The sequence below is a fragment of the Yarrowia lipolytica genome, chromosome 1F, assembly GCF_001761485.1.
Source record: "Yarrowia lipolytica chromosome 1F, complete sequence".
NCBI lineage: Eukaryota > Fungi > Ascomycota > Dipodascomycetes > Dipodascales > Yarrowia > Yarrowia lipolytica.
The window spans coordinates 1,603,956-1,631,338 of NC_090775.1; the positions used below are offsets into that span (position 1 = coordinate 1,603,956).

The following is a 27,383-nucleotide window of genomic DNA, read 5'->3' on the forward strand; positions in this document are numbered from 1 at the left end:
TCCAGTACCTTCGTCAGAGCAATTGCCTAATCTACCGTGGTGAACTTTGTCCACCCAGCCTCAACAGATCTCATCCTGCCCAGACGGCCGGGCGTACTGGGAAATGGTGATTATATAAGCTTATAAGAACGGGATGGAAGGTGTCGTGGCGTTTGGGGGGCTCTCCGTCCTCCGATTAGTCAGCAACATGCCTCTCTAGGCCCATGTCTCTTGGGAGACCCTTTCGACCGCCCTCCTCCCCTCCCTCTCGTACTGTCGTCATAGTTGCAGCCGATAAGCCAACTAGGGTTCAAAATGACAGCTCACCATGGAGCTGCTTAATCAGCTTAGTCAGCTGTGGGGGGCGGCGGGGGTCTCGTGGAACATGTGGATTTGGAGGAATATAACCGAGTCCGGATTAGTCACGGTGGTCCAGGGTCATGACCAATTCTCCGACTCCTTGTCAGCTTGCCCAATCCACCTTATCACGTGATCTACAAGTAGCTCCCTGTGCGTACACCATGCATACATTGCCCATCCTACTTATTTACATCCCACCAGTGATCGGACCATTTCAATCGGGCAATTTTCTGATTTTTTCGCCGCATGACTTCTTTCTTTGTGTCCACGTTCAACTGTGGCAAGCTCACCCAGGACACGCAGTACTACCAGCATTTGTCCGCCGAGTTGGCAGGGATTGATGCGCCCCATGTCTTGTTGTTTGGGTATCAGGAGCTGTGTTCGATTCCCGATGGGTGTCTTGGATATGCGGTGGATCCGCTCAATGATCTGATTCAGCAGGTTCTCAAGGCGATCAGGGACCAGCCGTGGCTCGAACGATACGTGGTGGTTGGTCAACACACGTTTGGAGCCATGGGTCTGGTGGCAATAGCGTCGGCAGATGTGCTTGTCACCGACGTCAAGTTGTGCCACGTGGCGTGCGGCATGTTCTGGTCGTCGCTCAAGGGCGCCGTGGGTCTCCGACTCAATGTTGATGGCAATCCCGTTGTGTGTGTGGCTGCGCACCTGGCGGCCAATGAGGGCTTTTTGGAGCAGCGCAACGACGATTTCGCCACCATTGCCAAGGAAATGAAGTTCCTCGACCCACGCACAGGCATCTACGATGACGCCACGGTATTCTTTTTGGGTGATCTCAACTACCGAGCGTCGGAAAACGAGCAGGGACTCGCTGACTACAAGGTGGTAGACGAGCTGTTTTACGCCATGAGGTCGCTCGATGCCTTCTGGGACTTCCAGGAGGCCGAAATCGGATTCAAACCAACCTACAAGTTCCACACCGGAACGTCCGAATACAACACCAAGCGAATTCCGTCCTGGTGCGACCGAGTGCTGTATAGAGGAGCAGTGGTGCCCCGGAAATACGACTCGATCCCCGCCGTCATGTCTTCAGACCACAAGCCCGTGTACTTGTGGGCGTCGGTGAAACTGACCCAATCCACCGCTGTTGAGCAGGGCGATGTTCCTCCTCATATTCTGTCTGCTGCCCACGTTTCCGAACTCTTGCATATCCGAACGTCGATCATGGACTACATTATTGCGCTGGGACTGTTGGGTTTCACCACGAGAATGGGCTGGATTTCCATTGCGGGTTTCTTGTTGTTTGCGTGGGCGTTGTATAGGTAGTGTGAGCGAGTGTGAACGTGACCAACGTGAACTTGGCCAGCGTGAACTTGACCAACGTGAACTTGACCAGCGTGAACTTGAGCGAGCGCGAACCTGCGCCAGACACAACACTGTCTATTTCATCTATTTCATCTGCTCTGCTGTCACAGTTTACTCCACCCCACCCCACCCCAACTACAATAACTACAGGACTATGATTCAGCGACCGGCTGACAAAATATTTTATTTAATCATTACATTAACTGCACGCACGGCAGCGAGTGTATCAGGGCAGGGCGGTACTTGATGAGGCCACTTGGAGGTCTTGGAAATGCTTTGACAGATTTGAGAATCGACAGTTTATTGCGTCAACTGAGTCGATTGCTTCGACGAGAACTGTCCGCAAGTGCCAGCGACGAGATCTGGAACGGCTCGGCCCAGACCAGATTCGTAGGCAGTGCTGAGGATTACAAGGGATTAGAGGGAGAAGCACTCTGAAGAGCAGCTCTGAAGAGGAACAGCTTTGAAGAGGAACAGCTCTGGAGAGGGAACCAACAGAAGCCCCTCCTTCATCAGTAGATTAAAAAAATTGTTTGCTAACAATGTCTACTGCAGTTTTTACAGCCTTTACAACAGTCTTAACAGCAGCCAGTCCCTTCCCCTACTGAGTCAAACAGTAAGACATGTCACCGCTTAAAACGGCGATTCACGTGACCTTTTCCTTGGGAAGAGTTCTACTGACACGAAGGATCATGTGACTGTTTTGGAACAGTTCACTGAGTGGGGTTACGCACCCGTGAGTTTCTACATGGTGGTGGAACTACGACTCAGCTGGGTTTCGAACTTGCGATTAAACAAGGCAGGTTTTTTAAGCGCTAGGCCATAATTTTAGTTAGGATTAGTTAGGGTTAGTTGGAATTAGTTGGAACTAGTTGAGTTCGTATGGTTGGGGAATGGTTGAGGAATGGCTTCAACAGGAAGGGCTTCTAAAGATATCTTTTGGTATTACGACGACTTGAGTTATATGGTGTAACTAGTGTCTATAAGTACGTACTGAGCCCGGGACTAGTGTTGTTCTGGTTGTTCTGGTTGTTCTGGTTGTTCTGGTTGTTCTATATCCCAACTATCCGTAGTTGGCATTTAGTTGACCAAAGCTTGGATTGATCCATCCCACAACAATGAACCAATCAGAGGCTAGAGAGATGGCAGTCGCAATCAGATTGAATAGTTAGATTCACAAGCTTCAATTCAACACCTTTCGGCAATTTTACCATCTACTCCGATTTTTTTCCAATTTTTCCCCTTTCTTCATTATTTTTTCGGAATTTTCTCCCCACTGCAAAACACAGTTCACCAGACTCTCCATGCTACACGAGCTGGTGAAAATTCTGACGTTTCGAACCGTGCAACTGGAAGCGATAGAATCTGGGCGACTGCTACGACCGCGAGACCGACAAAAGTTTTCGCGAATAGTTTTCTCCATGCTCTCCAACCGACCGACCAAAAAGGCCAAGGCGTCGCGCGACGAGGCCGGGTTCAAAATGCGGGCCCAAAAGGTGAAGAATCTGGAGATCAACGGCGACGAGCAGGCCGATGGGGCCCAGTACGAGCTGAGCGACGGCCTGCGACGTGTCTCACCATACTACTACACCTATCTGACCTACTGCAAGCAGCGGTGGAGAGACCGCCAACTGCTGGACATTTTTGCCAACGAATTCAGAGACAGAGACGAAAGCTACTACCGATGGGCGATTGAGAACGGCCAGGTGCTGCTCAACGGCAAGGTGGCCCAGGTGGACTCGGTGGTTCGAAACGGCGACGCCATCCAGCACAGATCGCACAAGCACGAACCGCCAGTCACCGACCAGGAGATTGACATTGTGCACGAGGATGACGATTTGGTGGTGATTGACAAGCCGTCGGGGATGCCGGTTCATCCGGCGGGACGATACAGGTTCAACACCGCCGTCAACATCCTCAAGCACGTGAACGGACTCCATGTTCATCCTTGCAACCGGCTTGATCGACTCACCTCCGGCCTCATGTTCATGGCCAAAAACCCCAAGTCCGCTGACAAGTTTGGCGCCCAGCTGCGAGACCGCCAGGTGCAAAAACAATACGTGGCCCGGGTGGTGGGCAAGTTCCCCGACGGCGAAATCTCCGTCGACGAAAACTTGTGCACTCTGGACCCCAAAATCGGATTCAACATCGTCACCACAAAGGTGGACCGAGACCACCACCGGGCTCTGATGGACCGCGCCACCGAACGGGAAGCCAAAACCGTCTTCAAACGCATTTCCTACGACGGAGAAACGTCCATCGTGCTGTGCAAACCATACACCGGCCGAACCCACCAGATCCGCGTCCATCTGCAGTTTCTGGGCCACCCCATCGCCAACGACCCGCTCTACTCGTCGCCGACAATGTGGGGCGAATCCCTGGGCAAAGGTGGGCTTGAAAACTACGACGTGATGATGAAAATGATCGACGACGTGGGCAAGACCAAAACCGCCGAATCGTGGTTCTTTCCAGCAGACCCCAACAAACCCCTGGGAGAAGTGCTTTCGGGCTCCTGTGAAACGTGCAAAACGCCCCTATACACCGACCCGGGCCCCAACGATCTGTCTCTATGGCTTCATGCCTTCACCTACTCCTCCAAACCAGATGAAGACAACCCCAACGCCCCCAAGTGGTCCTACTCCACCAAACTGCCAGAATGGGCGTCGCAACCCCACAAAAAGTTCATGGACTTGGCGGTGGCCGAGGCAGACAAGTCCGAAGGAACCCCCTCCGCCTTCTGCGTGGGAGCCGTTCTAGTCAAGGACGGACAAGTGCTGGAAACAGGATTCTCCAGAGAACTGCCCGGGAACACCCACGCGGAACAATGCGCTCTGGAAAAGTATTTTGCTAAAAACAACGTGTCAGACGTACCGGAAAACACCGTCATCTACACCACCATGGAGCCCTGCTCCGAACGACTCTCCGGAAACCTGCCCTGCGTCGACCGAATCCTCAACTCGAGCATCAAGACCGTGTTTGTTGGCGTTCTGGAACCCGACGACTTCATCAAAGATAACACCTCGTTGGCAAAGCTGGAAAAGGCCGGAATCAGCTACATTCAGATTCCCGGCTACGAAGACGAGAGTATCAGAATCGCAAAGAAGGGCCATCCAAAGAACTAGATTGTATATAGAGAAAATGGTATTGGATATGGAGGCTGATTGGTCACGTGATAAAAAGAATCGGGGTTGTAATTGGTAACGTGACTTCAAAATGAGTTGTTGCGTCACATGACACCAATCCGACGTACATACTGTACTTAGTCAAGATCTGCTTTGGGCTTAAAATTTGTCGAACGGACCAGCTGGGTCACGTGGAAACCAATAATTAGTCACGTGACATCAATCTAAATTTGTAAATAAACACGTGACGTCACCCTGACGCTTACTCCTCTACTGTGAACGTTTCTCTCTCTCTCTCTCTCTCTCTCTCTCTCTCTCTCTCTCTCTCTCTCTCTCTCTCTCCTGCAGATGGGACTGAAGGAAATGATATTGGACACGTGACGTCAATTCGATTCCGTGTTATCACGTGACAACAAACCGACGTCTCCCAATGACTCACGTGACATGAATATGAATTACTTAGTTCGTCTTTCTCTCACTCCCACCTCTTCTACCTCCTCCTGCAAAAACATCATCTATTTCTTGTACAATCTAACAAAATTAACACACGAGACACTTTCTCGCGCACCACTTGTCCACAACGCCTCGCCTCGTCGGGACCTCGCTTTCCTAGTTGGGAAGAGGAACCTCCAGCTCGGGATACTGCTCCTTGGCCAGATCCTCCAGCTCCAGACCAAGCGAATTGGCAGCCCAAACTGCTAGAGCGGCAGCGGTGGCATTCTCCGAGACCAGACCCTTGAGCAATTCTCCAGCTAGCTCCTTGTAAGAGGGCACGGAAAAGGCCAGTCGAGCGGTGGCCACGGCATCGGACTCTGTCTCGTTGAACAGCTTGGGAAGCATCTTGAGAGTCATATCCTTGAGGTTCTGGGCGGTGCTATCATCGCCATTAAGCTGGGCCTCGGCGACCTTGGCCAGCACAGAGGCGTAGGGAGATGCGGCGTCGGAGGCCTTGAGCTTGTTGAGCGACTGAAGAGCAAGCATGTACTTGTTCTGTCGCAGATAAATCTCGGCCTGGAACACAAGCCCGAGGCTGTCGCCGACCTCGGCGAGCTTTTTCGCATGAACAAGGGCAGTTTCCAGCAGATCGACGTTCTTGACGAGCTTGAGACCCTCGGGATCGGCATCGTGTCGATGTTCGGGGGTAGGCAGACCGTTAGGGTTCTGTTTGGCCTCGGCAGAACCCTCGTTGGTCTTCTTCTTCTTCTTCTTCTTGACCGTGGTGGAGGCGTTGTAGTCGACCGCCTTAAGAGGGAAAGAGCCCGGAATCACTGCTCCACAGCCACAGTCGGGCTTGGTATCCCACAGCGCAATGTAAGTCTCAATGATACCCCGGGTGGACCGGATAAACTTCTTACTCTTGTACAGCTTGTCCTCCCACTGCAGCATGTCAATGTACGCGTTCATGGTTCCCTTTCGAAGCGCGTACAGATGGAAGTCCAGCTGCTCGTGTTCAAACTCGCTGAACACGTTGAGCGCGGCCTTGTGTCGCTTGAGAGCCAAGGGGCCGTCTCCGTTTCGTCGCTGTCGTCGGGCCAGCTCGGACAGGAACCAGTAGCCCTGCATATCGTGCAGGTCCTGAACGCCGGTACCGGAGGTGTCATTTCGCGTGAACATGGAGATGAGCTTGATGGCCTGCTCAATGTCGTCCGCGTTGTTGGCCCGCAAAGTGTACTTGGCGGCCTTGGTGTTGAGATAACGGTCCTGGAGATCGAGTTCCCGGGCGGCATTGGCGGCCTCAGCACCCTTGTTGACCGCGCCCATTCGCTTGAGAATTTTGGCTCGGGTCAGATGCAACTCCACCAGGGTTGGGGTGTGCTCAATGGCATTGTCAATGAACTTGAGGGCCTTGTTCTGGTCGCCGAGCTTGGAAAAGTGCTGGGCCAGAAAGCAGGCGGACCACAGAAAATCCGAGGCGCCAGAAAGATCTTCAGTGGCGCCATCAAAGATCCGTTGGGCAATGGCGCCGATAGAAAGAGCCTTGGCGGGGTTCTTGTACAGGTGCTTGACGTTCATGAAGGCCGAGGGGACCCGTCGATGGATGAGGGTGGACACGTAGGCGTCGGCAGCCTCGTCGAACGCCTGGCCCTCGAGGAACTCCAGAGGCATGGATCGAGGACAGTCGGACCGGGGGTATTTTTGAGCCAGCTTCTTGTACATGACAGACTTGAGCTGGTTGTTGTCCTGGATGCCGAGCACCTTCTCCAGCTGTCGGTAGAGAGCCCGGTCATGGGGGTTTCGTCGCAGCAGCACTCGGGTGAGTCTCTGGGCGTCCTTGGTTTTGCCCTGTCGGATGTAAATGTCGCATCGATGTTCGAGAATGGACTGCTGGTCGGGGATATGGCGCTTGGAGGTTTTATTTTCCAGCTCCTCGAGATCCTTGAGCGCCAAGTCGTATTCCTTGGCCTCGATCAGGCACTTGTTTCGGAACAGCGCCAGCTCGCAGTTTTCAATGTCGTCCGACTGGGTCTTGTCCTTGGGTTCCTTTTCGGGGGCGCTTTCCTCGTATGCCGCGAGGGTTCGTGCGGCGGTGGCGTAGTCGCCCTTGAGAAACAGCGCGACCGCCAGCCCGGTCCAATTGGCCCGGATCTCCGGCTTGTCGGTCAGTTGTTTCCGTCGGGTGATCACCAGCGGCTCGTACTCACGGGTCTGGATCTGCATCAACGACAGGTCCCGCAGCACGTTCTGGTTGGACGGGTCGATGGTCAGCGACTTTTGGTACGCCTTGAGGGCCGCGTGGTAGTTTTTTTCCGACCGCTCCAGAAGAGCCAGCACGTGCCAGATGATGTAGGACTCGGGGTCGTTCTTCATTCCGGCGTTGATCAGCGATCGGCCCTCCACGGGCGAGTCCTGATGGTACCGACACAGACCCTTGACCGCCAGAGTCTCGCCATGATCCGGCTTCTGAGTCAGAATGTGATCCGCCCGTTTGATGGCTTCGGCGTACTCCTTTTTTTCGTACAGAGTCAGACACTGCTTGAAGTCCGCCATCAGCATGTTGCTGAGCTTGCGGTTGGCAGGGGGCGCTCGCGCAGTCATTGTTGGAGCCGTAGTCGTATGTTACACAAACAGCCAGAGTGGGTTTGTGTCAGAGTGGTTTTGTGTTCTGGTGATTTGGAAATATGCGTGGAAAACTTTAATTTGGAGGTTGGATTTTATTTTTACTTTTATTTTTATTTTTATTTTTATTTTATTTTAAGAAGCGAAGGGATAATGGACAGATCGTGGGGACTGTTGCTAGGGTCCGTTTGGGGTCAAAATGTGTGTGGGAGGTATTTCGAACCTGGGGAATCCAAATCCGGTGTCAGATTTTCTCTACGGTTTCCGAATCCCATTCTGGAGACACCCTGTTCCCTGGTTCAACTACTCCGAAAAATAAGATGAGTGTATGTAGAGTAGTCCGGAGAGCACGTGACGGGGGATAAAGAGGGGTTTGGCTGGTTTGGACAGGTTTTCAGAATATAAGGTCATTATTGAGACGATTCTGAACATTTTTCAATTTTCCGATTTCCTCTACCATGTTTCTACGACTTCTCCAATTAATTTTAACTGCTTTTTCAAAAACTCAGCACTAATTCAAAATAATTCAGATTAAAAGAAAAATCATTAGAAGATGACCAACAGAATTTATTTTGAACACCAGGAACGTAATTAAGCCCCGGAGAAGGCGATAATCAACTCTTGGAAAGACTTAGCAGCTCGTTGAATCACTGAGAGACTCTACCGAACACTGTAAGCTATCTTCTACCAGTACCATCGGCAAACCAACCCAACCAATGTCTTCAGTGTAAATACCTGTTCATTTCCATCAAGTAAATCTGTTGGAGGCTTATCAAGTCTTTTCTTAGTCACCAATATTCATCCATGGTCATTGATAATCATCGGAACCAAGTACTTCAGACCATTGAGACGAGAGACGAAGTCACCGAGACTTGTGTTAAACTGTTAGTAATCCGATTCCTAGTAACCAAACCCCTCTTAGGAAACAAATATTCAAGTCTCGGCCGTCTCATAAGCCCAATTGAGCCTCTCTTAGACGACTCCTAGCTGACTAGTACCACCTGTGTGTATTCGTTATAGTAACCGAAACCATTCCAATTGCCAGTTTGACAAACAAGAGTTGACTAAAAGAACTAAAATGTAGTACTCTCAATGTTTATGACTTTTCAATAGTTTTTTTGTTCAATTCGGTAGTTTCGATGGTTTTTTGTTCGACTTCTCGTTGCTCTTTGTGTCTGCTCTTTGTATTGGTTCAGAGATCAACAATGACCGCCTTTGTGCTCGTACTCGTATCACCAAGGAGACGACAATGATGCTCATTGTCGATGCGGAACTAAAATCAAGCTCTCTGGCCTCTCCACGAGTATTGTTTTTTTTTGTTGGATTTTGTTGGATTTTTTTTGGATTTTTTGGTTTGCTCTCTGCGGGGTGCATACAAAGTTGAAATTTGACGGCCAAATTGGGTCGAAAAACGTCGGCGAAAGTTCCAATCTATTCTCCGCACTAATATATTCAATCTTACAAACATCTCCGGTCCATTGATCCTCTCCCAGGTGTTATAGCAATCGATGTTGACTCTCGGCTAATTTTGAAACTTTTCCCAAAAAGTTAATCGCAGGAGGGATAGGGTGATTTTCGAACTGAAACAGATTGCCCAAGCGAGATTAATTGGTTGCTGCGAGCTTCATTATGCGCATCTGTATGATGACATATTAGTCCTTGTGCAGCGGCTCTTTTCTTTTTCGATGAGGGTCAAATTTGTCAACCAATTTTGTCGTCAACTAAAAAAAATAAAAAAATCCCTTTTTTTTCTTTTTTTTACTCTAAGACTTGCGACCTGCTCGCGAGGACACAGAAATGCCCATCAAGTACCAGAAGAGGTAACATTGAACGACTGACTACCACCGGGTCTTGTTCTGGTTGCTCTAGACTGCCACAGTCCACAGAAAAGCACAGAAAAAGCACAGAAAAAGCACAGAAAAAGCACAGGAAAAAGCAGACATTTTTATGGCGGCTAAAAAAACAAAAGAATTACACAGAGAGTTCGCAAATTGAACTGCATTGATCATATATCGGTAGTATTGTATCAGACATCAGTTCGGGGATGGTGATTCAGTTAGAGATGTCCAGTCAGGATGAGAAGAGCAAAGATCCACCACAAATGGCCGTATATTCGATATACAAGAGCGGAGGACTTGATTCGCATGTTTTTACTGTTTTTCACTCACTTTTACTCCATTTTTCATCCATTTACCACTCCCATTAGTCGCCCTGAAAACCTCTATCCAGCTCTCTCTATCAAGACACGGCATTGGGTCCAAAATGGAAATAGATGCACAGAATCGACGCAGCATTGGAGTTTGTATCGGCTAATATGAATAAAATCATTTCGTCTTCCGTCACAATTAGCCGCCGCTCTCTCGATCTCGATCCCCCTACAGCTCCCACGCAAGCACTGCCACTCTACTGCATTGTTCAATTTTATTAGCCGACAATGAAGCAGAAGGTGTGAATGTTTGGTTTGTAGAGGAAATCTACGACGATTTTTAACAAAAAAAAAATGATCAAGCTTCAAATTCCAGTCAAATTCAGTCAAATTCAGTCAAATTCAGTCCAAATCACACAGAAGCTCGTCTCGGACAAGTTTATCGAAGTCTGGCGAGACAAAAGTGGACTTTTATGATTTGTGGAGTAATAAATTACCATTTATAGAATTCAAAAGTAATAGATGTTAAAGTGTTAGTGTAGGTAAAAGTTAAGGGGAATAAAACATAATAAAACAAAATAAAAAATAAAAAATAAAAAATAAAACACCTTGAGATAATTTGATTAAAAAAATAGAGACAAAAGTTGGATTATAAGGGCATCATAAAACAAGGGAGATCCTATTAGATACATTAAATTTCCGCAAAGCTCTGCTAGATCGAAATTGGAACCATTTTCAATCCCAGAATAAGTTGGGGTTTTACTGTGACAATATCGCAATTAGTAATTCAAATAAAATCGGAAAGATGATTTTGAAGTGATGAATAGATTTCTCTCGGTCATTATATCTCTTTAGATAGTTCATTCGCCGGTTTTCACCAATTTTCTTCAAAAATCCAACTAGTCATTCAACCCAGGTAAGTCCCCGTCCAGTTCTGGGGTAGTTTCGCAACAATAGTCCGTTGTTCCAATCAATAAAGAAGCAGTCGAGACCGATCTAACGATTCAACAAGTGTCACTAATCTTTCAGTGTCGGAAAATGATCTAAAATCGTCCAATATTTCCATATGAAGTTGTGCCCGGTACTAAAAATCACTACGAGCTCCAAAAGAAAGGTAGAGTTGTGATAATGGCACTTTAGGAATGATATAGCTATCTCCACCTTGCCTCGTCTTCTTTTACCTCCTCAAATTAACCAATAGAGACCACCATCACAATCAGACCTCGGTAACGTCAAAACTCCCTTTTTTTGTATATAATGATGGCAATTTTATACATTGTCGTCTCATCCACACTATCAGAATTCGTTTGGTACCTTTCTTTCATCTTCTGGCCCTCGTTAGTGTCTTCTTAGCTCTCCAGTATCCAATTGACAGGGGTAGTGGTATACGGTGAGTTCAGTAGAGCAGGCGAATCACCAAAAGAGTGGTTTTTGGTCCTAATGGACATTAGAAACGTATTTCTTCACGGCAGAATCCCCTTTGGCTAGTCAATATGACTCTGGAACAGGTACTTGTATCAATCTATGGTCATGTGGCTTGGCTAATACTAGTAATAGTAATAATAGAGAAGCTGCAGTCAAAATGGGCTACAAACATTCTATTTGAATTCTGAAAATTGTATTTAGCTCGTAGTCTCCCACTGATCATCTTGATACCATTTTTATTATCCGAATATTTACCCATTGGCCAGTTAGACCCCACCCCCTGATTATGACCTCATTCTGCATGACTTTTTTGGCTTCTCCCCGTTTCAACTAATTTCTCAACAAATTCCCAACCATCTAAAAAGAATCTCAACTAACCTTGATTTTCCGCAACCTAAAAATTCCCCCAGCAAACTTTTGATAACCGCTTTTATACCCTAACTTCATCTTAACATCTACATCATCACTGCGCCGGTATTGAACGCGATGGACAATTTAAAATCGCTGGGAAAAGGTCTTCCTGCGACCGCGGTGGACACGTCTCTGGCACTGGAGTTCCGCAACGCCGCCAACGCGGTCACCAAGCTCTACAAGGTGTCCAACGAAAAGGCCCAGGTGGCGCGCCACGAAGGGTACAAACAGTGCCTGTCGGACGTGCTGGGGTTTCTGCAACAACATCAACAACGTCACGTGGACGGTCTGCGACGCGAAAGCGAAAGCGAGGGCGAGTCCGGCGACCTGGCCCACGAGCTGTGGAAATGGGTCACAAAACAGGAGGAACGGTTGGACGAAGATGACACAAATACAATCACGAATACGACAACGACTGCGACGGCGACGGCGACTGCGAATACCAATACAGGAGGAAACGCAAATACAAACCCAAATGCCACGTCATCAACAACCGCCCCAAACCCCACGGCTGCCACAAACACAAACATAAACACAACCAGCTCCCAGGCTCCGCACGACACAGACGTGTTCCGAATGGGCTTCACGCCCTTCTCCTTCTCACAGGACCTTGTTTATCCAGGCTATGCCGCCGTCAAGAGAAAGGGACATGCGCATGGTCATGTGTATCATTGTGACGAGGACAGTGATGAGGACGAGGGAAGTAAGAGGATGCGGTTGGTATAATTCTGTATAAGACGAGCTCAGTGAGTCTTATATGTCGAGGGGATCTTCTAACAGTCGAGGAGATTCTATACAATCGAGGGGATCCTATACAGTCGAGGGGATCTTAGGATCTTAGGTCAGTCGAGGAGATCTTATATCAGTCGAGGAGATCTCGTGCTAGTCCATCCGGATGTCACTAGTCCAGCAGATCTCAGTTCCACAGGTCTGCGACACTCACATATTAAAGAAGGTGACTCGGAAGCCTCAGTCTCGTCCCCTCTCAGATTTGCTCTGAGTGGAAAACCCACAGCTTGTTTCATTACACCTCGTCACATCATCCTCGTTACAACATTCTCACACCACTACACTCACGCACTATCGCCGCACCAACACATGATGTTACACTCAGTGGCCCGTCTACACAACTAACTATAACTACCGCGTCAGTGGCTTTTGCTGACTGTCTGAGCAGTGCCTGGTCAACACAACTACCGCACCAGTGGCACTGCTGAGTGTTTGCGCGACGCTCTTTTCGACAGATGGCACGGTTGTGACGTACCCCGAACAACTCACCATATCCAACTTTCAGCATCTAGCATCAACATCAGCACCAGCATCAGCATCCATAGCATTAATAGCATGTCATTTTTTATGGGGAGAGACGATAGATAGGGCGACAGGAAGAGAGGGAGACGGGCAGTCGACTGATGTTCGTTTGTCGGTGGTTGCCACAACTGCAGTTGCCCGGGTGGGGCACTGTACACCTACAAGAGCCGGTACTCTTACTCTACCATTCCTGCAATCATGCGGCGTATACTTGTGGCAAGTGGGGAGGTGACAGGGGTTGTGGATGTCGCAGCCTGCAGCCCCGCTTGTCGTCGTTTTCCGTCGTTTGTCGTCGCTTGTCGTCGAATCTTTGTTATCGACTAAGTTGACTAAGTTGACTAAGTTCACTACAATGGTGAGTTTGAGAGCTTGTTTGGTGCGACCAGGCGCGGGACGTTATACATAGTCGTACGTACTTGTTCTTGTCTACCATGTCTCATGTCGATCGCGCATGTACGAGGACCAGAGAGGAAGTTTTTTGTTGGGCGGTTGGGTGGGCAGAGCCGAGTGAGTTGAGTTGGGCTGAGAGTTGGGTTTAGAGCGGAGTTTGAGGTTCAGTGAGGTACGGCACGGTGCTGTACGGTGCGGTTCGTCCGGTGGCCAACTTGTGGCTCTCTCTGCCTACACCAGTACAGTAGTCAAGTCCGCTGGGGGTTTCAGTGGTAGACTGATTTTGATTTTGAGGTTTCAGCGGTATACTGATTTTGGTTTTGATTTTCACGAGTCCGGGTTGGGGGGTGGCTTGGACCGGTCCAGACGAGGTTGACGGCGATCATCAGATAGTGAATGCATTACGGTGTATAATGGCACGGGTTCTAGTGTATATAGGCCGAGATTGTAGTTAGAAGAGTCTACATTTTTGTCCAAAAATCCTGTTAGAAATCTTTAGAAACCATTTTAAAAGTCCCCATACCGAGTAGACTTAATTTTGAAAAATTTGTGGAGATGTAAAGGTATGTCTAAAACGGAAGGTTTCCACGCAATCGACACGGGGACTTCGGTTTCGGAACCGGCTCGTCTCTGCGAGCATTTTGGTACCCTTTTTGGCGCTCCACGTCAAGTAGTGGAAAAGTTGGGTGGGCATTACGGTAGGTACATGGTACATATAGAGGAGTTTTCGGAGTAAATTGTGGCTCAATGGATACAGGTGGAGGGGTTGAGAAGTTGAGAAGTTGATGGAGACAGATATTGTGGTCAATTCCGTCAACTCCGCTTTCCATTTACGCGTTGCAATGCTATCGGAAGTGGTAGGCGTTGTCGTGAAAGTGTGTAGTTGGTGGGAGAATGCAGCCGAGATTGTTGCCAGAGCGTTTCAGAAAGTCGCCAGCTTTTCCAAGGGTTTGAGGGGGTCGTCTTTTTCGAGTCACGTGACTTTTTCGAATCACGTGGCTGTTCCAGCTCCGGGTTTGTGCTCCAGGTTTTGTCCCAGTCTTGTTAGGATGCCGTTTGGAGAGGTTGTAAGGGTTGCAATATGGGAGTGGGTCGGTGTTGGTCACGTGACGAGTTAAGTCATCACGTTGGTGATATGTTGGTGTCACGTTGGTGTCACGTTGGTGTCACGTGGGTTTTCCCGTGATTGGAACTCCCCGACTCCACCTCGCCCTTTCCTTCCCTTTGCCAGTTTGTTGATGGAGTTGCGTCGCTTTTGTACTGTTTGAAAACGGGTTTGGAACAGCGGAAAAAAGCGGAAAAAAGCAATAAAATCAAGGCGGTTCAACAGGGCATCGAGATAATATCTGTTTTGAACTCGCTTCTAGAAAACAAGTCTTCGTTATGGTTTTGATCCCCGTCTATACTCGCACTTGGTTGCAGTATGTACTTGTGCTTGGACCCGGTTGGGATGTAGTATTGGGCCGACATTTGGTGAATATAAACGAAGAAATCCATTCAGGCGTGTTTTTCATCGTCGATTTCACGTTCTCGCCAACTTTTTGCCACTTTTTTGCCGCCTTAGCTGCCGCTTCACCGGGTTCAGGGGCTTCCGTAGAGTTCTCGTATCAAACCGAACATTGTAGAATCAACTAGAAGTATTTTTTGGGAGGCAAAATGGGCCGTAAAACCGACTTGTTTTGTTCACATCAACCTCGAGATATCATTTATCGACTTTTTGTGTTTTTTCGTCTACATGACATCTCTCTGGTCCCGTTGCAAGTTCGGCTTTTTTTTTTTTTCTTCTTTTTTTTCTGTCTTTTTTTTTCGGGTATTTTTTTTTACGGTTTTTCCAATTTGACGCCGCACACAACCCGGGAAGAAAGGTGCAAGTTGGCCGAAATGATGCCCTGAGTACGCAAAAAGGCTTTAAATAGTCGTCTGAGGCATCTGAGTCGCCCGAGACTCTCGCAACCTTTTTCTCATCTTTTTTTCCTCGTCATTTGGCGATTTTCAGAGTCGTCGAATTCGACACTGTGAGTATTGGAACCGGGTTTAGGGGGTCGCAAAAGGGTCAAAGGAGGGACTCTAGAGAGACGAAACGTTGACAGAAACGATCTAGACGGTGATTGGACGGGTCTGAACAAGTCCAGCTTTTATTGTGTCGTGTTGGTGCTCTTCTAGACCATTTCTCCACCACTGGTCGTCCGCCCGATGCGAACTCAGAGCTAGATGCTGACAGAGCCCATCTAGAAGCATCTCTGGTGCTGTAGACATGTCTGGAAGGGTCTCAGAGGGACTTGGAGCGATTTCGTCGTGATTTTCGGTTGATTTGGCACGTTTCGGTTGATTTGGAGCTGGCATTCGGACGGAGTGGGCCAGTATGGATGTCGCTCATTATCTGCGCCAGAGACATGAGAAGTTGAACAGAGCTTTCATACTGCTGATACGAACAGACCGGTACTTCTTTCGGGGGCTCTCCTACATTTGATGACATGATACGAAGAGTGTGGTGCAAACCATGGGCTGGACTTGGTTTCGTCGGCAAAATTTGCAACAGAGATGTCAGAGACTAGAGGAGTTGATTAATGTGACCACAAAGTCTGTCTGGGTTGATTAAAACGTCTTATGAAGTTCTGGAAATATTCTCTTCACCACTTTTCACAACTTCTGTTGGAGGATTTCGAAATGTGACAAAATTCGCAGCAAAAAGGCCACCTACACGAGAAGTTAATCCAAACCTCCATCATATCCTTCTGAACCACCTACTCCTGTTCTTTGGACGATCCGAGTTCTCTACGAAAAACTGCGTCTTTTTCTCCCACCCTATATTTGCCATCACGGGTTGCCATAAATACGATGTTTGGAGACTCAAAACGATTCCAGGAGTTGCTCATATGACCCTGTATAGCTCTCTATATCCATAAATCGACTTAATCAGCCCCTGTTTTTCTCCTCTAAAAAGTTGGTCGTATTAGTAATCAGGTGAGATATCTCCCTTTTTTTTCATGCTGTGTGAAGGAGTTGTTTCTAAGCTACCAATCACGTGGCTACAAAATGTCCGTTACTCTGAATCTCTTCAATTAATCTGCGATATCCGTTTCTGTTTTGTTTTGGTTCATTTTCTTCTTCTTTTTTTTTTTTTCTGCAATTCGAGGACTCCATTTCCAACTCGATCTCCCCCGCCACTTTTGAACTTTCGACCAATTATATACAGCCTGATAGATCTGGGAGATGGACGCCAGAGTCTGGGAATTACATCAATTAGTGGGTTTGTGGGTTTTTTGGATTTTTGGATTATTGGATTTTTGGATTATTGGATTTTTGGATTATTGGATTATTGGATTATTTTCGGAATTTTGGATTATTTTCGGAATTTCGGAATAATTTCTTATTTCATTTTAATTTCATTTTATTTCATTTTTATTTCATTTTATTTCATTTTTTTTGCCTTCTTATTAAGTCGCTATCTATTGTATTTATTTTATTACTATTTATTTCATCTTATCAATTTTTAAAAATTATTTATTTTATTTTATCTTTTTAAACCCAAGACAGTCTAAAATGGACATTTCACTATCGTTTTCGATTGCTCTGGATCAAAACACCTATAAATCCATTTTATGATCACCCAGAGACTCTCCCCAGATTATTTTGTAGCACAAACGATTGATTGTGAATTAATTGAAAATAAAAAATACAAAGGTGCATTTAAATGGACAAAATCTAAATAAATTGGATAAATTGACAAAACGAAACAGTCTGGGAATATCAACAGATCTGACGCCCTAGATCGACAAGACTGTAAATACTTGTGTTTCAATGTGCCCACCAGCAAGTCGAGTGATTTCTTTTTGCGCTTTGCCTTTCCATGGTGATCAAAATGGAATCGGGTTAGGGTTAACACAGAAGAGGTCAAAATAGACTTTAATTTTCCCTGTGCGCTTTGTTTGCGGTGATTATCATACGTCTAGGGTTTGGGTTGGGTTTGAAATTAGTATTAGTGTTATCGTTAGGGTTAGGGTTGGTTTACACTTTTTGGATTTCTCATTAACCTGAATGAGACTCAACCCTAGTCTGTGTAGGCCTGATCTGGAAGCTTGACCTGCCGCTGGAGCGTGCCCTAATACATGGGCTATGTGCATTTGGACCCTGCCTTGTACGGGTGCGGGAGTGGGGGAGTGGGGGGAGGGTTCCCGAAGTGATCTGATCTGATTATTCAGCAACTGGTTGGAAAATTGGAGGAAATATCGGAGGAAAATGGGAGGGGAATTCGGAGGGGGAAATGGGCGGGAAATGGGCGGGAAACGGGAGGAAAAGTGAAAGAGAGAAACAAGACACAAATAATAGGGAAATCCCGTGATCCACACCACCTTTCCTTTCTCTTCGGTTACCATGACAACACTTGTTTTGTTTCTGTCTGACTGAAGTAAGGCTGACGGAGGTTTGTCGTTTGGGCGGGCGGTCTCGGCGGTGGTCTCAGCGGCGGTCTCAGCGGCGAAAATAATAAGCAGTGGAATGTGTGGGTGTTTGATGCCTCAGGAACGACGATATTCCTTTTTCCGCATTCCATCTCCAACAGGCCCGGAGCTAATCTGGATCTTGGGTTACCCTTGAGACATGTCTGAGAGGTTAAGTCGTTCCGTTTGGGGAGAGAATCAATGTGGTAGTGTCGGTAGTGCAGGTACGAGTGGTCAAACTGCAACTTTGCTGAGCCGAGATACGGAGTCGAGGTATACGGATACGAAGATATCATTAGTGGAGAGGAGGTGGGGTGATGCTGTTGTTGCTGTGGGGGTAGTGGTTGTGTTGTGGCATCGGTGATAAAGGTGACTCTTGTAGCATTGGTGATAATGGTGGCTCTTGTAGCGCTGTTGAATCCATCTTGTCTTCACTGATGGCTTCTGTAACCTTGATGGGCTGCTTTTGGGTCCGTATCTGGCTGCTCTGGCAGCAGGGACTTAGTTGTGACTAACTCTGACTCGAGTCGAGTTGCTAGCATTACTCGAATGAGTGCGGTGTTGGTACGAGCATGAGCATGTACAGGAGTATGGGAGCTAGACTTTGGTTTGGGCTTCGGCGACTTATTCCACCTTCACTGACTCTCTCGCTGCTCCAGATCGTCGCTGGTTGCTCCCGACGCTCCTGCAGCTGGTTGCTCCTGGTCGTTGCTTCTGTCTCCATTCCAAGCTGTCATCTATCATCTGCACTGTCGATAAATGTCGTCCAGAGTCTGTTTGAGTCTGTCGTGTCTCACATGTATGTTTCAACCGCGCTGGCCCTGCTACCTCTTTGGTTTGCGCAAACCCAGTTGGTCGAAGACGGTGGAAGGAACAGGAGGTGGTTGCGGTGGTCGAGGTGGTTGCGGTGGTCGAGGTGGTGCGGTGGTCGAGGTGGGTGGCGGTGGGTCGCAGGTGGTCGCAGTGGTCGCGGGGGTGGTGTAGTTGGTCCGAATTGGAGATTCAAACACAAACACAAATTTGCCACCGGATTTCAGAGGTCAAGTGGCAGTTTCACGAAACGACTTCGACGTGGTCAAACGAGGTCAAATGAGGTCACATGGACAGAGATGAATGGAGATCAAATGGGCACCTAGCGCTCGTCTGTCGTCGTTCGCCATCGTCCACCATCGTTGGTCATCGTTTGTCGTCTCTGCTAAGCTCAAAGAGGCACTGAGACAGCCCGTGAAGTGAAACTGACAATCTGTCAATCGCACGAATCTGGCACGGTTGGTGAGGAACACACCACTTTTGGAGCGTCCGAGTGCGTGGAGAGTCGGTGGTGGAGTACAAGTAGGTGACGGTGGTGGTGGAGTACAAGGTAGGTGGCGTTCAAGTGGGCGTTCTGAAACAACAGTTGAATGATGATTATGGAAAATGAGGTGGGCATGATATGGGCATGATATCAGCAATGTCAACAAACTGGGTCAACAAAAATGTCCGATTTAGTTTGACAAAACGCCCATGAGTGACAAAACGCCAATGAGTGACAAAACGCCAATGAGTGACAAAACCCCGATGAGTTCGACAAAAATGTCCGATTTAGTACGACAAGAACGCCCACTAATTCGAGTCACGCTACTGTACAGTGACTACGGCCATAGTAGATCTACATTGACATAACAGTCATGGACAGTTATAGACAGACCAGACCAACACATTCAATCTCCACCAGACCAACACATTCGTTCTCCTTCTCGGTAGTACAACACTCACTCACACTCACTCACTCACACATACCACGTGAAACCGTTTTCTCCGATTAACTCGACTCTCGCTTTGCTCTCGCCGCCTCTGTCGCTCCTCTGTCTCTGTCGGCTGGTCTTGCTCCACCGCTCGCTTTCACGTCATGTCTCGGTCTCAGCCATCTTGTTCACGTGATGTCTTGGTTGGTCGGGTCTCCACTGGCTCATCGATGGCCTACTCTCGGCCGGTGGGGATCTTGCCTCCTCCTACCCCTCCACGTGATGTCTCAGCTGACCGGATGAAGTGTCTTGGGTTCGGTTCCCCTCCCCGCGCCATTTAGCATGCAGACTAAAAACCAATATGGTTGGATACGAGGGGAACTCCAAGGGCCAATGAGGGGAGGGGGGAGGGAGGGGGAGAAAAGAACAAGGAGAGAAGAGACGAGGATATGGGGGGTTTTTGGTGGTGGTTGGAGTGGGTGGTGGAGTGGTGGTGGGGTGGGTGGTGTTGTGTTTCCTGTTGCTGTTTGTGCTGGTGTTGGTGCTGATTTTGCTGGTGTTTGGTCTCGCTGACGCTGGTGCTGGTCTCGCTGACGCTGGTGCTGGTCTCGCCTCGCTGATTGTGCTTGTCTATTGTCTATTGTCTCATGTCTCAGTCTCTGGACTACCACTGGTGAATTCTCAGGTCACAAGAGGCAACTGGAGCGATTGGCGTCGATTGGCGTCGATTGGCGTCGATTGGAGTCGGTTGGTCGTCGACCGATTGTCGACTGGTCCTATTGTTAGCCTACTGAACACAAACAGGTGTCTCCCAGACCCCCGGACTTCTCTGGACCTCTGCAGACCCTCTGTGGATCCCCGCTTGAGACTCAAACTGTGACAGGTACAAGCATGCGACTAATGCACGATAACGTTGGTCTGGATGCGGCGATATTGCAGTTGTTCAGGTTCAGGGTCGATTCGAGGTTGATTTGTGGAGCAAAGTCGATTCAAAGTCGATTCAAAGTCGATTCAAAGTCGATTCAAAGTCGATTCAAAGTTGGTTCAAAGTCGACTCCGTTTCGATTCGACTCTTGCAATTCAGTTGACGGCATTCTTTCGTCAAACTCCAAGTTCGATTTAGTCGACGGCATTCCAAGTTCGATTCCCGCATCCACTGATTATGGCATGACGCTGCAACGATGATTTATGACACCCGATAACTGCGAGACGACGAACGCAATACGACAACAACAACAATAACAACAACAATAACAACAACAATAACAACAACAACAAGTTCCAATACCACAAATACTCGCACTGCTCTAACCCTTCACTCCCGATCCACTCTCCACTCGACCATGGTTCCACGGCCATACATAGAGTGCATTGGACGTGGAAAAAGCAACCAACAACGGCCGACAAGAGTGGCAAGACCTGCCGAAAATCAGGTCAGCCATGCACGTTTCCACGCCACCGACAATAAGCAATTGCACATCGGGATTTGGTGAAAGATGCGAAATTAGCGAAGCATTTCATAACAAATCAGAACCAAAAACATGGAAACGGTCAACTACAGTACGAACGGAGACTACAAATAGGCAACTCCAACAACCCTCACCCTAACCACTACCCCCCGATCCCCCAACCCCGATCCTAATCCCGATCTCCCTCTTTCAACTCACCCTAACCACCAACGCCATTTTATTTTTGTGCTTTGCAACTTCTCTCGCCTTTCGTTACTTTTATGTCTGCGCCACGTGATCACAGCCGTGGAATGGGCCGCTTGCATATCGATTAATGGGATCGATGTATGCGATCGATCGTCAGTTTTGTGGGCAAATTCGTGGGGGAAAAGGTCCAAAACAGAATCCACGGGGATCAGAGAGCTTCAGAGCTCATTTGGCGCCAGCAGAACCTCAGAGCTCCTTCGACACCCACAGAACTACAACTACTTTCACCTACAGCAATTTGAAAACACATAAAGTCTAGCTCGATAAATATATACAATAAATAGTCCTATCTGGAAACCTGTATGAGTGCAAATATAGGGTCAAAAGTGTAGACAGAGTGTGCCTCCCCTTAATTCATCTCCTTGAGACACTTCATGACATGGTCATCCAGCCACTTGTCTGCGCGGAACCGACGACCACAGTTGCAGGTGCCGTAATGGCTGAGCTTGGACTTGAGGTCGCGGAACCCACGTACCAGCTTGGCCTCGTCAAACTGGAAATGCGAGTGGAGCAGGTGCTTCTTGTAGTCGTAGGGCCGGTTGAACTGGCCCCGCTTGTGCGAGCATTGGTCCCGGGGGTAGGGACACACAAACCGCGCCACGCGCTGGTGGATGCGCAGATGGCGCGGCAGGTCCCGGCGAAAGTACTTTTTGCACACGGGGCAGTGGTACTTGCGGTACTTTGTCTGTTCGTCCTGCGACAGGTTTTTGAACAGCACGCCGTGGGCCGAGGGAGAGTCGTCCAGCGACAGTTCTTCCTCGTCGTCATCAGACTCGCACTCCGACGAGTCTGGCGAGGGGTTGTTGGAGGCGACATTGTGGGAGTGGCCAGCATTGTGGTTGTGGTTGTGGTTGTGGTTGTGGTTGTGGTTGTGGGAGTGGTGACCACCTGCGACGTGGTTGTGGGACTGCTGGGTATGATTGCCGTTGATCAGTGCGGGGGCAGGATCGTACGGAAGAGAGTAGGACTGCGAGCGGGAATGGACGGGGGTCGGTTGGCAGGCAATGGGGGACGTCTGGAGGGGAGACGTCTGGAGAGGAGACGTCTGGAGAGGAGACGTCTGGAGAGGAGACACATGGAGAGGCTGACGCAAAGACATTGGCATGAACGAGTCGAGCTCGAGATCCTTGTCTTTGGAGTTGTGGCTTTGGTTTTGTGTGACTCCGTGGTTCTGTGTCACTCCCCCACTTAGACTCTGTGTCACTCCACCTCCGGTCTGTGACTTGTCAAAGTCGTACGACTGATCGAACAGCGAGTCCGACGACATGAGCGTGGGCGACGTGCCCTCCGAAGACATGGACGGCGACAGCATGGCGGGAAACACCACGTCATCAATCGCCATGGCGGACGAGTCGTATGTGTAGTACGGAAAAAAGTCGGTGGAGGAGGTGGTGGTGGCGGAGGTAGGCACTGAGTCGGTGGCAACAGGAGCTGAGTCGAGGGCAACCGGAGCTGAGTCGAGAGATGTGACTCCAAACATGTTTGTGTCGTTCTCGTTTCTTCCTCTCTCTCTCACATCTGTGTCCAACAACCCGGCAAAGGTGTTGCCACCTATGGAGTCGGTGAGCTGCTCGGGAAAGGCGTTGGCCACGTTGGAATGGTCGTATCCCAGGTCCAAGTCGGACTCGGAAAACTCGGGGAGCACCAGAAAGTCGTACATGTTCTGGAGGCCAATTGGGCGATGAGCAATGAGCTGAGCAGTGGGTTGAGCAGTGAGCAATAAGCAGTGAGCAATGGGCAATTAGAGCACTACCTGGGTTCAGAAGAGTGAGTATGGGCTGATTGGCGATGGGCAAAGAGCGATTGCGATCGTGATGGGAAAATCACAGTCAACGGCAACAGGTGGTGTGGAGCATTTACATGGTGACAAGAGCCTACCTTTATAACCGCTTGCTATCTTGCATAACTCAAAGTTTCCCAAACAGACTATTTTACTTTTGTGGAGCGATGTTGCCCGCCGCTCTGCGACGTAGGTTGGAGGGTTCCAAAAATCGCAAAGCAAACGGAACAGAGCACCACCCAGAGACCAGACAAAGAGAACCGGAAACACAAAATGAATTAAAAGAACAAATCATTAAAAAATCGTTAATTAAAATGACCAGAAATTGATTCTGAGATGCCCATAAAAGGCCAGAAAATACCTACCATTATTCCAGACATAAAAAGGATTTTTCAAAAACCAGATCCAATTTTTTTCTTGTATTTTTAATTATTAATTTAATTAATTTCTTGTATTATTTCTTTATTTATTATTATTTAATCCAATTATCTAACCATTTTGCTCCATTTTCCTGGTTTGAGGTCAAAAACACCTCACATATACCGCTTTGGGAAACACACACAAAGCCAAAGTCCATTTGCTCTCGGCTGGGCCTCAGTCAGATCAAGCGGCGGACAAGCATGCTAGAAACATTGTATAAGGTTCAGCACAAAGTTTATCAATGGCCTACCATAAGCCTAATCCGGACAAAGAAAATGTACACCTGCGCATTTATGCAGATACCTTCGAGATCTGCAGCAAACTGTATTTCTTTGTTCAAAAAATGATATGGACTGTTTCAGAATGATTATATAGCCGATTTCAAATCGGATTTTTAAAAACATAATACTTAACAATTCAACAAGCTACTTCTTGAGTGGTATTTCCTACTCCATTGTCAAAACTTTAAATATCCCCTCCCCAAATTTCTGCAGGGTTTAAGATTAGGTTTTGGTATAAATCTTAATTTTATGGTGCGTCAAAAATGGGGTGATGAGTAAACTTTAACCTGACACATGTGACGTACTAGGTAAGACTAGATGAAACCAAACGGCTTAGTAAGTGGGACTGGACTAGAGAGAGGGGGAGGAGGGGAAGTGGCCGTTGCCATGGCAATAGGAGGGCTAAAAAACGGCGGGCTAAGGTCCAGCGTGGTCATGTGTGTATGTATTGGAAAAATTCTGAGTGCATACTAGCTGTGGCTGAAAATGTGGCGCATATGCGCCACAACGCGCGGTATTATAGCAGCAAATTTTCCTACGATGAGGGAGTTGGTTTTTTGGCGTTTTCGGGATATATTTGTGTATTTAGTTGTGTATTTAGTTTTGTATTTATTTGTCGCTTTTGATTATTCTAGTTATTTATTTTTTATTTCATTTATTTCATTTCATTTCATTTCATTTCATTTAAATTATTAATTCGTTAATTCACTTTCGGTATTCCAGAAGATTCGCTTGCTTGTAAACCTGCGGCAAGAGCCTGCGAGACTGCGTATCGAAACGAGGACGCATTGGAAGGCGATGTTGGCTTACTATTTATTCATTTATTTAAAAAAATAGATGTATTTATTTTATTTATTTATTCCCAAATACCGATTTGGAAATGCACTTTGGTTACGACATTAGGAAAAAGATCCATAGTCCTGGCAATGTGTATCAATGTCTCGCCATTATCTAGTGTTGATTTGGATTTTAGAAGTATCTTAAGCACTTTTATTGTTCTCTATCTATTTATTATTGATTCTTTATTGATTTATTTTTATTGATCTATTTTTATTGATTTTATTATTAAAAATGATTTTGGTACCTCTGAACTGCCGTAAAACTCGGAAATGAACTACGAAGACCTTTTTCAAGCGCTCCCAATCGAATGAATAAGTCGCCCCGTCTATTCATACTCGTCTGAGAACTTTTCAGTCCATATTTCTGCGTCTTTTTCACTCGCTCGTTTCTGAGACAAGGTAACACCTGTAGAATCGGAAACGGAAGCCCTGGAGCGGGGGAACTGCGGAAACGATCGAAGACAATGCCTGCTGTCGGGCAGGTAATCACCCTGGTTCGATTTGGAAAATAAAAGGGGCCGATTCGAGTCGTTTGCATGTTGAGAAATGTTGTCTTGAGCCGTCGGTCTAGGTTGTTATTTGTTGAGTAAATGCCGTCACTGAGTGGGGTGAGTGGTTTGAGTGGTTTGAGTGGATTGAGGTGGTTTTTCTTCACATTAATTGCGCCTTTTGGGGTCTTTGGCGTCTTTCGGCGCCTCTTTCAGCCCAATCATACCGACTTTTATCCGCCCTCTTTCCACCACTAAAGTCTTAGATTTCTGACTCCGGCGACCTCTGGATCCACTCCAATCAGGTGATATCATTAAACAGTTCGAATGTGATATTTTCATTTGATTGCGTCAATACACCACCGCTCTTAATGGTCTGAAACGGTCTGAATGGTCTGGAGATATCTGAGGGGACTGGAGATTAGTAAGGAAAGCTCCAGAGACTCAAAGCCGGATGAACATGGCAAATGTAATCCATAGAAACATTTTGAGCCCTGAAAATCGTCTATATTACCCTAAGGAGCTCAAAACTGGTCTATGGAGTTGGGCGTGTGTTCAGACTGCTGAAATGGACCCTACAGGGTACCCAGGGAGTTCAAGTGATCTCAAGAGACATCTGATTGTACTACAGAGCGTAACAAATGATGACTTGAAATGACAAATGATCCTCAGAAACTCATCTGGGGGTTCTAAAAGTGCTGAGATTACTCAAAAAGAGCCCTAGACATCTAAGACTAGTCGGAGGGCCAAAATGATATCGAGAGGGTCTGAGAGGTCCTTAAATGGCAGAAATACTATCTAGAGGGGTCTAAGAGGTATGAGAGCTCCAGATATGGTCATCATCAGTTCTAGAAACAATTCTCTGAGGACACTACAGACCTCCAAAAGAAATACTCATCGATCTGAGAGAGGTCCAGATCAACCGAATGAGTCCTTCATACGTTTTGGAATCTCCTCAGACGGTAAAAATGAACTCTGGAAAGCTCTGAGGGCTCTAGAGATCATCTGTGAGTACTACTCCATACCAGCCAAAAGGAATTAAAAGGCCCTGAATGAGTTAATGAGACGCTTAAAAGTCCACAAGTTGACTCTAATCTATTTCAGGAATGTTTGAATCAACTCAAAACTATTTCTTGTTACTCCTACAGTCCATAAACGTCTAGACAACGTTGGGGGAACCCTCAGTTGGTCGGTATAGTCTCCTCTCTCCGATTGAATTCGTTGGACTACTCTGAAACCATTTGCGGCATTCAAAACACACCTTTTAATTCGAGCTACCAACTCAACTCCATTAGCAAATATCAGTCTGCGTTTCAGCTTCTCTGCGTTGTCTGCCCGCAACTTTTTTCTCAACTTTTTTCCAAGAATCTGCCGCCGATCGGAGACTGCAAATGGGCTGCAAAAGGGCTGCAACAGAGCTGCGGAAGAGCTGTGAGATTCATATGAGGGTGTATTTACGCCGTATGAGGCCGTAGGAGACCGTATTCATGCCTCGAAGGCTCGTGTTCGTCTAAGCTGGTTGCCTGGAAGTTTCTGATGCAAAAAATGCAAATCTGCTCGTATCCGTATAGCCGGGAGCCGCCCGGTAGATAGCATGTGGGGGTTGGTTTGCGCTTGGATATGGGCTGGTGTTATTTTCGGGCTTTTTGATGATTTTTGCGGTGATTTAATTTTTGATGATTTTGGACACTTTTTTTTAAAAAAATAGATATATAGATAGTTATATATCTAAAATGTATCAAAACAACAGTTGACATTACTTTTTCGGGCTCCATCTCAGTTTATGAGTCGAGCATCAGTTAATATCTTTTAAAAAAAAAAACCCGCTCTATCGATTCAATCCAGTTCCCCCAATATTCTCTTCATTTTGCATCAATTGTTCCATCATAATTTCAGCAAAATCCCACAGAATCCCGAACCCGATCAACTCCACAAATTCCAACCAAAACACCTCAATGAACAATTACATATATATTCCAACCAGTTCAGTCGGTCCTCCCAGCTTCCTGTCTTGTTTTGTTTGTTTTTCTTCTATTTTTTCCGGTTTTATTTTTTTTCTTCTTTCCCTTTTTTCCCGTTTGGTCCTGTCTACATCGAATATACTCCACCTCTCATTGTACACCCATTCTATCCATTTTGCGCTTCTTAACTTTCCACTGATTTGGTAATTAGC

General features: G+C 47.4%; 16 protein-coding genes across 16 annotated transcripts; 9 read left to right on the forward strand and 7 right to left on the reverse strand.

Moving 5' to 3' along the window:
- Positions 1 to 585: 585 nt before the first annotated feature.
- YALI1_F16045g (uncharacterized protein) lies at positions 586 to 1,623 on the forward strand (the record flags this gene model as incomplete). Its single annotated transcript, XM_505320.3, has 1 exon — positions 586 to 1,623. One exon carries the CDS (start codon positions 586 to 588, stop codon positions 1,621 to 1,623), a length of 1,038 nt encoding a protein of 345 aa, XP_505320.1.
- Positions 1,624 to 1,908: 285 nt separating this feature from the next.
- Positions 1,909 to 2,488, forward strand: YALI1_F16058g (uncharacterized protein; the record flags this gene model as incomplete). Its single annotated transcript, XM_068283345.1, has 3 exons — positions 1,909 to 2,059; positions 2,118 to 2,287; positions 2,333 to 2,488. The coding sequence occupies 3 exons, from the start codon at positions 1,909 to 1,911 to the stop codon at positions 2,486 to 2,488; spliced, it is 477 nt and encodes a 158-aa protein (XP_068139446.1).
- Positions 2,489 to 2,966: 478 nt separating this feature from the next.
- YALI1_F16069g (uncharacterized protein) lies at positions 2,967 to 4,784 on the forward strand (the record flags this gene model as incomplete). Its single annotated transcript, XM_505321.3, has 1 exon — positions 2,967 to 4,784. One exon carries the CDS (start codon positions 2,967 to 2,969, stop codon positions 4,782 to 4,784), a length of 1,818 nt encoding a protein of 605 aa, XP_505321.1.
- A 609-nt stretch (positions 4,785 to 5,393) lies between these two features.
- Positions 5,394 to 7,820, reverse strand: YALI1_F16117g (uncharacterized protein; the record flags this gene model as incomplete). The annotated part of the gene is made up of 1 exon (XM_505322.3): positions 5,394 to 7,820. One exon carries the CDS (start codon positions 7,818 to 7,820, stop codon positions 5,394 to 5,396), a length of 2,427 nt encoding a protein of 808 aa, XP_505322.1.
- Positions 7,821 to 11,898: 4,078 nt separating this feature from the next.
- YALI1_F16158g (uncharacterized protein) lies at positions 11,899 to 12,549 on the forward strand (the record flags this gene model as incomplete). Its single annotated transcript, XM_505323.3, has 1 exon — positions 11,899 to 12,549. One exon carries the CDS (start codon positions 11,899 to 11,901, stop codon positions 12,547 to 12,549), a length of 651 nt encoding a protein of 216 aa, XP_505323.3.
- A 31-nt stretch (positions 12,550 to 12,580) lies between these two features.
- On the forward strand, positions 12,581 to 13,200 carry YALI1_F16165g (uncharacterized protein; the record flags this gene model as incomplete). The annotated part of the gene is made up of 3 exons (XM_068283346.1): positions 12,581 to 12,602; positions 12,647 to 12,943; positions 12,998 to 13,200. 3 exons carry the CDS (start codon positions 12,581 to 12,583, stop codon positions 13,198 to 13,200), a joined length of 522 nt encoding a protein of 173 aa, XP_068139447.1.
- Positions 13,201 to 13,560: 360 nt separating this feature from the next.
- YALI1_F16177g (uncharacterized protein) lies at positions 13,561 to 13,910 on the reverse strand (the record flags this gene model as incomplete). Its single annotated transcript, XM_068283347.1, has 2 exons — positions 13,561 to 13,755; positions 13,803 to 13,910. The coding sequence occupies 2 exons, from the start codon at positions 13,908 to 13,910 to the stop codon at positions 13,561 to 13,563; spliced, it is 303 nt and encodes a 100-aa protein (XP_068139448.1).
- A 65-nt stretch (positions 13,911 to 13,975) lies between these two features.
- On the reverse strand, positions 13,976 to 14,239 carry YALI1_F16180g (uncharacterized protein; the record flags this gene model as incomplete). Its single annotated transcript, XM_068283348.1, has 2 exons — positions 13,976 to 14,055; positions 14,101 to 14,239. The coding sequence occupies 2 exons, from the start codon at positions 14,237 to 14,239 to the stop codon at positions 13,976 to 13,978; spliced, it is 219 nt and encodes a 72-aa protein (XP_068139449.1).
- A 1,759-nt stretch (positions 14,240 to 15,998) lies between these two features.
- YALI1_F16199g (uncharacterized protein) lies at positions 15,999 to 16,430 on the forward strand (the record flags this gene model as incomplete). Its single annotated transcript, XM_068283349.1, has 2 exons — positions 15,999 to 16,015; positions 16,106 to 16,430. 2 exons carry the CDS (start codon positions 15,999 to 16,001, stop codon positions 16,428 to 16,430), a joined length of 342 nt encoding a protein of 113 aa, XP_068139450.1.
- A 1,035-nt stretch (positions 16,431 to 17,465) lies between these two features.
- On the reverse strand, positions 17,466 to 18,505 carry YALI1_F16218g (uncharacterized protein; the record flags this gene model as incomplete). The annotated part of the gene is made up of 3 exons (XM_068283350.1): positions 17,466 to 17,881; positions 17,929 to 18,363; positions 18,415 to 18,505. 3 exons carry the CDS (start codon positions 18,503 to 18,505, stop codon positions 17,466 to 17,468), a joined length of 942 nt encoding a protein of 313 aa, XP_068139451.1.
- A 48-nt stretch (positions 18,506 to 18,553) lies between these two features.
- On the forward strand, positions 18,554 to 19,099 carry YALI1_F16225g (uncharacterized protein; the record flags this gene model as incomplete). Its single annotated transcript, XM_068283351.1, has 1 exon — positions 18,554 to 19,099. One exon carries the CDS (start codon positions 18,554 to 18,556, stop codon positions 19,097 to 19,099), a length of 546 nt encoding a protein of 181 aa, XP_068139452.1.
- Positions 19,100 to 19,139: 40 nt separating this feature from the next.
- On the reverse strand, positions 19,140 to 19,392 carry YALI1_F16232g (uncharacterized protein; the record flags this gene model as incomplete). Its single annotated transcript, XM_068283352.1, has 2 exons — positions 19,140 to 19,250; positions 19,294 to 19,392. 2 exons carry the CDS (start codon positions 19,390 to 19,392, stop codon positions 19,140 to 19,142), a joined length of 210 nt encoding a protein of 69 aa, XP_068139453.1.
- Positions 19,393 to 19,466: 74 nt separating this feature from the next.
- Positions 19,467 to 19,768, forward strand: YALI1_F16234g (uncharacterized protein; the record flags this gene model as incomplete). Its single annotated transcript, XM_068283353.1, has 2 exons — positions 19,467 to 19,585; positions 19,645 to 19,768. 2 exons carry the CDS (start codon positions 19,467 to 19,469, stop codon positions 19,766 to 19,768), a joined length of 243 nt encoding a protein of 80 aa, XP_068139454.1.
- A 1,262-nt stretch (positions 19,769 to 21,030) lies between these two features.
- Positions 21,031 to 21,654, forward strand: YALI1_F16249g (uncharacterized protein; the record flags this gene model as incomplete). Its single annotated transcript, XM_068283354.1, has 2 exons — positions 21,031 to 21,120; positions 21,271 to 21,654. The coding sequence occupies 2 exons, from the start codon at positions 21,031 to 21,033 to the stop codon at positions 21,652 to 21,654; spliced, it is 474 nt and encodes a 157-aa protein (XP_068139455.1).
- Positions 21,655 to 21,751: 97 nt separating this feature from the next.
- YALI1_F16270g (uncharacterized protein) lies at positions 21,752 to 23,062 on the reverse strand (the record flags this gene model as incomplete). Its single annotated transcript, XM_505325.3, has 1 exon — positions 21,752 to 23,062. The coding sequence occupies one exon, from the start codon at positions 23,060 to 23,062 to the stop codon at positions 21,752 to 21,754; it is 1,311 nt and encodes a 436-aa protein (XP_505325.3).
- Positions 23,063 to 24,948: 1,886 nt separating this feature from the next.
- On the reverse strand, positions 24,949 to 25,552 carry YALI1_F16293g (uncharacterized protein; the record flags this gene model as incomplete). Its single annotated transcript, XM_068283355.1, has 2 exons — positions 24,949 to 25,419; positions 25,463 to 25,552. The coding sequence occupies 2 exons, from the start codon at positions 25,550 to 25,552 to the stop codon at positions 24,949 to 24,951; spliced, it is 561 nt and encodes a 186-aa protein (XP_068139456.1).
- Between the last annotated feature and the right edge of the window lie 1,831 nt (positions 25,553 to 27,383).